This window comes from Stegastes partitus, unplaced genomic scaffold (genome assembly GCF_000690725.1).
Source record: "Stegastes partitus isolate 25-593 unplaced genomic scaffold, Stegastes_partitus-1.0.2 Scaffold1646, whole genome shotgun sequence".
Classification (NCBI taxonomy): Eukaryota; Metazoa; Chordata; class Actinopteri; family Pomacentridae; genus Stegastes; species Stegastes partitus.
The window spans coordinates 144,656-150,647 of record NW_007579377.1 but is presented as its reverse complement, the minus strand read 5'-3'; the positions used below and the strand labels follow the sequence as shown (position 1 = coordinate 150,647).

General features: G+C 35.7%; 1 protein-coding gene across 1 annotated transcript in view; it reads left to right on the top strand.

The window, feature by feature from the left end:
- LOC103371794 (leucine zipper protein 2-like) overlaps window positions 1-1,324 on the top strand; it is a 16,400-nt gene extending 15,076 nt beyond the window's left edge. The window contains exon 3 of the mRNA XM_008301246.1: window positions 1,208-1,324. Coding sequence (XP_008299468.1) covers window positions 1,208-1,324 — 117 coding nt within the window. The remainder of the gene's footprint in view (window positions 1-1,207) is intronic.
- Window positions 1,325-5,992: the final 4,668 nt, after the last annotated feature.

The following is a 5,992-nucleotide window of genomic DNA, read 5'->3' as shown; positions in this document are numbered from 1 at the left end:
AAAAAAAAAAAAAAAAAAAGGAAATGTCGAAATTATTCACAGTGTTTGTTATTTTATATTTTATATCATTTAAAAATATTTTCCTGTATTTAAAAAAAAAAAAGTCAGATTTAATGGAAAACACTAAAATTAACACAAAGTTAAACTTCATTTTTTTAAATCAATAAAATCTTATTTGAAAAAAACTAATAAATCTTCGTTGTTTCGTATCCCAGCAGCATTCAGCAACGTTTCCTCCATAATTTACCATCATATGTCTGCTGTAGAGCAGAATCTAACAGCTTATACAAGAAATGTTTATTAAATAGAAATTAAATGTTTATTTTAAGTCTTGGTATCGAAAAAATACATTTTATTATTTTTTATTTTTTTTTATGTAAATTTTATCAGTATTCACAGTTACATGTTTGGTGTTAATTTACATTTAACATGTAATTCTTGAATTTAAATAAATAAATAAATAAAATCAAAATATTCTCCTATGTTCTAAAAATACAGAAAACATTTGTTAGATGAAATATAAATTTTCGGTTAAATTAATTTTTTTTAAACAATCAGAATAACAAACATGTTCATTTGCATCCCAGCAGCATTTATGGAATATTTATTTTATTTGTTTTAATTTATTCAAAGTCTTGATATAGAAAAAAAAATCAAATTTATTTATTTTTATTCATCTTTTAAACGGGTGCAGGTGTTTGGTGTTATTTTACATTTTGTATGTAAATTCTTTTTTTTTTTTTTTTACATTATTTTTTAAAACATTCTCCCATGTTTCAAAAACACAGAAAACAGTCTGCAAGATAAAATGTACATTTTTGGTTAAATTACTTTCTTTTTCTTTAAGCAGTCAGAATAACAAACATGTTTCTTTGCATCCCGGCAGCATTTAGTGAATATTTGTTTTAATTTATTTTAAGTCTTGGTATTGATTTTTAAAACATGGAAATTGGTCACATGTTCTGGTGTTTGTTGTTATTTTACATTTGACATGTACATTTTTTTAAATTTATTAATTTATTTATAAATATAAAGTGTGCAAGATAAAATGGCTATTTTAATTTTAATTTAATTTTTATTTAAATGTTTTTTTAAACCTCAGAATACCAAACATGTCTCTTTAGGCTCCTCCTCTTCCTCCTCCCAGACCGTCCCTCTCTCCAGTCGACCATCTCTGACTGAATCTTTATCTTCTGACCCCAAACAGCAGCGGCGTCCAGAGCAGAGCGGGAAACTCAACACGAAGCCGACAGACGCCGGCGACGAGGCGGAGGGCGGCGGCGGCGGCGGCAGGAAGACGAAGCCGCCGCATAAACACGACTGAGCGGACGGCGTCGACGGATGCATCACCTGGAGCGTCCTTCTGAAGAGCACACACACCCTCACAACAACAACAACAACAACAACAACAACAAACAAACACTCACACTGTCAAACACACACCGAGCTGAGAATTGTCATCTGAAAAATCCTCCATAGTAAAAAACAAAAAAACAAAAAAAACACAAAAAAAACAAACCGGCATGCGTTTAGAAATTCTTTTGAGGTAGCGAACGGCGGCGGCGGCGGCGGCACTCGTTCCATGATTGTTCATTCTGTTGTTTACTTATCTGAGTTTTATTCCGAGTGAGGACACTGCTTTTAAATGTGTGATCTTTCTAGTTAAAAAAGAAAAAACTAAAAAAAACAACCACAACACAACGAGTCCCTTTGCACTGGTGAGGTCTGACACTGTATCCTGTGATGAGTAAATCCAATTGACTGATTTAAAGTCCTGCTACTGCTACTACTGCTACTACCCAACCTTAGACTATTGTTTGTCACTCATCGTAGCCAGGTTAATTTACTCCTCCTCCACATTTTGAACCATAGAGGCTCCAAAGTTGGCTGGCCAACTGTTCAACGTTTAATACTTCAGCACTCTTGCCGCCTTTAACACTCGAGAGGCGAAGAGCCAAAGACTCACAATGGGTCGTGTCCCCGAGAACGTGCCATGCACTGAGTAGTAACTCCCAGCGACGTGTTTCTGTGTTCTCTGACCTTTCTGTGTCCTTTCAATAAAAGAACAAACAAACTGTAATTTTCAGTAAATGTGTGAAGAAGAATAATAATAATTAAAAAAAAGGTTATTTGTGGGAAACGAAGCGTTTTGTGTCATTTCAGCGCCGCCTGGACGAGAACGTCTGGGATAAGAACCCGGTTTGGACTTTTTACCAGAATTTATTCACCTCATGTTTTATGAAGCTACTGAATTATGACCAGATGTTGACGTCGCCGTGTGAACAGATAAAGAACGTTTTCACAGCGTTTGGCTGAACGCTTCACTGCAGGACTTTAAAAATCTGATTTACTGATTTAGACCAAATGTTAGAGGCTGCAAACGTTATTTTAACAAGTTGTGTTGAATTAACTTCATAATGTGTTTAGATTCAAATTTTACCATAACTGATTTAAAGATAAATTAATGTTAATTACGTTCATGAAATGGGCTTTAGAACAAGTTAAAACTGGTAATTGAACATATTGTTAAAGGAAAAAATACTTGTAAGAGGAAAATTCCTCCAGTTTGTTGGTAGAACATAACTTCATTTTTTAAAATAACTATGTTCTTGAAGGGTTTCGTTTTAGTTTTCTTTATTTTTGGGAGCTACAAAGTCATTTACAGGATCTGTTTCTACCAGTTAACTAAATACATGAGTGCAGGATTGGAAAAATAAAAAAGAATCTAGTTTTCTGACGTAGATAAACCGTTAGATTTTTGTTATCTTGACATATTTACGTTGCATCAACTTCATATTGTGTGTAAATTAGATTCAAATTTCAGCATTAATCGATTTAAAGCTAAAATACATTATTATTAATGTTAATTAAGTTCATGAAATGGGCTTTAAAACGAGTTAACGCTGGTAATTAAACATACTGTTGAAGGAAAAACTACTTTGAAGAGCAAAAGCTAATTCCTTCAGTTTGTTGTCATGACTCATAAACGGGCTTTTGTTTTGTTTTGGGGTTTTTTTGTGTGTTTTTGGGGGAAAGTGCACTATAAAAAGTCATTTACAGGATCTGTTTCTACCAATTAACTAAACACATGACTGCAGGACAAATCTAATTTACTGATTTAGACAAAATATTCCAAGTTTCAAACATTATTTTTGTTATATTGACATAATAATGATGCATCAACGTCATATTTTACACTCAAATTTCTGCACTAGTTACACAAAACTGTAAAATAAATTAATGCCAGTCCAAGCTAGTGTCACGTTTGGTCTGACAAACAGTCCAAAAGAGAAAAATGTTGAACTGTTCGCGATACAAAAATATAAAAATACAGAAAATGATCACCTGTGTGCAGCTTTTTGATCAGCTAACGTCTCCAGTGTCCATGTTTATCAGACTGTTGGACGTCATGGAGACCAAACCACAGAACACATGAACAGAGATTCTACACTAAAATAAAACCGTCGTCAGAAATCCAAAGGTTTCGAAGTCGAGGTTCAATCAGCTGCATCGAAGGCGAGTTAAAATTCCAAACTTGTGCCGAGGCTGATCGGCTTCGCTCCGTGAACGTACAGCAGAAGGGAGGGGAGGAAATAAAAAAAACAAGTGGAGGAAACAGAACTAACCGGAGTTCTCAGGAGGGTTTCTGAGCAGACGCACCATAAACAGGTAAGTAGATGCTCAGAAACGACGGCCCGGCTGTCACACAAAGAAAGACAGTAAACAAGGAGAAGCCGGCGTCGTTCCCTCGACTTCCCCATCCGGAGGCGCATCGCTCAACGCCGGGCGGAAACCGTCCTCCTTCCTGAGCTCCACTTCAAGCAGCTTTGCAGTCACGGCGTCGGATTCGCGCCACATTCGGGGGTCGTTGCCGAGAAAATCCCAGACGACAGGTGCTCTGTTTCATCGTCCTCCAGGTCGAGGAGGAGACAAAACGAGTCGCCATCAGACGCTCGGGGGTTCGATGGAAGCGACAGCGTGGGGTTTCTGCGCGTCGTCTTCATTTTCGCCGCTTGTGATGATGTCGCTTTTCAAGAACGGTTCGGCTTTGTTTCTTTAAAAAGAACCCATTTTCAAATACAACCAACCAACAGGTGAAGTTTCCTCCACAAAACACGACCTTCTGTAAAGTTAATACCAACAAAAACCCAAGAAATCCAAAAGTGAAACCAAACTCAGTATCTGCTAGCGTTGCCTTTAAACTCTATGACTTNTTTTTAGTTTGTTTGTTTATTCAGATTGTGAGAATAACCGCAGAGGGACCACTTCCTGTCCTCTGCTGTTTGAGTGTGAAATAAAAGCATCATAATAAAGTCAAACCTGCAGAACTAAACACATGAAGGTCAGAAACGTGATCCGTAAACCTGCTGCTGCTGCTTCTCCAAAATAAAAGCCGTCCTTTGCACAGAAACTTGTGGCTGGCCTTAAGGGGGTTTTTGCTGGTGATAAATAAGATCTACACTGAAGGAAGAGAAAGAAAAGAGAATCCCAAAGCGCTTCCAGGTGGGCGGGAAGTGAGGCTGGCGAGGAGCCACCAGAGTGCAGGAAGTAGGAGCTCAGGTCCTCCTGCAGACGGAGGAGAGGGTTCAGATGACTCAGGCTTTATAATCACACTCACATGCTGCATGTTCATGTCAGGTTTCCTCTCTGCTCCCATGAGGGATGAACGCTTCCTGTTTGTTCTGCTTCCAGGTGATCCAGGGTTCAGGTGGTCTGGACCTCAGTAATGTGTGAGCAGCCTGCAGGCGTCGCTAAACACAGAACAGACGCTTTGCTCTGAGAATAGATAGATGGATAGATGGATAGATAGATAGATAGATAGATAGATGGATAGATGGATAGATAGATAGATGGATAGATGGATAGATGGATAGATAGATAGATAGATAGATAGATAGATAGATAGATAGATAGATAGATAGATAGATAGATAGATAGATAGATAGATAGAGTTCGTTGGCCCAAATCTAGTTAAACTATTCACAATGGCAAAGAAACGCTGCGATGAAATTAGCAGGAGTCTGTAAACACAAACCTGGATCGTGTGAACTTTGTAAAGTCGGTTTCTTGACACCTGGCTGTTCGACGGTTTTCTGTTTGAGTAAGAAAGTCGAAGATAAAGCATTGTGTTTGTCTTCTTTCTGTGTCCCAGTAGCTTTTAAGAGCTTTTTCTTTTTCTGTTTAGAGTCCCACAGACGAGTCGACTGAGTTTACCTGTTTATTAATGAACATCTGCTGAATATAAAAGCAAATGTTCATAAATTATGACAGGGTTTGTGAATTTATTTCTAACTCTTTATGTGGAAAAATAACTAAATTATTTTTTTTTTTAAAAGAGAGAGAGAGAAAATGTTGAAGTTATTTACAGTTCTGAGTGTTTATTTTATATTTTATATTGTTTAAAAATATTTTCCTGTATTTAAAAAAAAATGTCAGATTTAATGGAAAACATGAAAATTAACACAAAGTTAATCTTCATTTTTAAAAAATCAATATCTTATTTTAAAAAATCTAATAAATCTTTGTTCTTTCGTATCCCAGCAGCATTCAGCAGCGTTTCCTCCATAGTTTACCATCATATGTGTGCTGTAGAGCAGAATCTAACAGCTTATACAAGAAATGTCTATTAAATAAAAATTACATGTTTATTTTAAGTCTTGATGTCGAAAAAATACATTTTGTTATTTTAATTTTTTTTTAATGTAAATTTTATCAGTATTCACAGATACATGTTTGGTGTTGATTTACATTTAACATGTAATTCTTGAATTTAAAAAAATACAATTAAATTAAAATATGCTCCTATGTTCTAAAAATACAGAAAATTTTCGGTTAAATTTAATTTTTTTCAGCAATCACAAAAACAAACATGTATATTTGCATCCCGGCAGCATTTAGTGAATATTTGTTTTAATTTATTTTAAGTCTTGGTATTGATTTTTAAAACATGGAAATTAGTCACATGTACTGGTGTTTGTTGTTATTTTACATT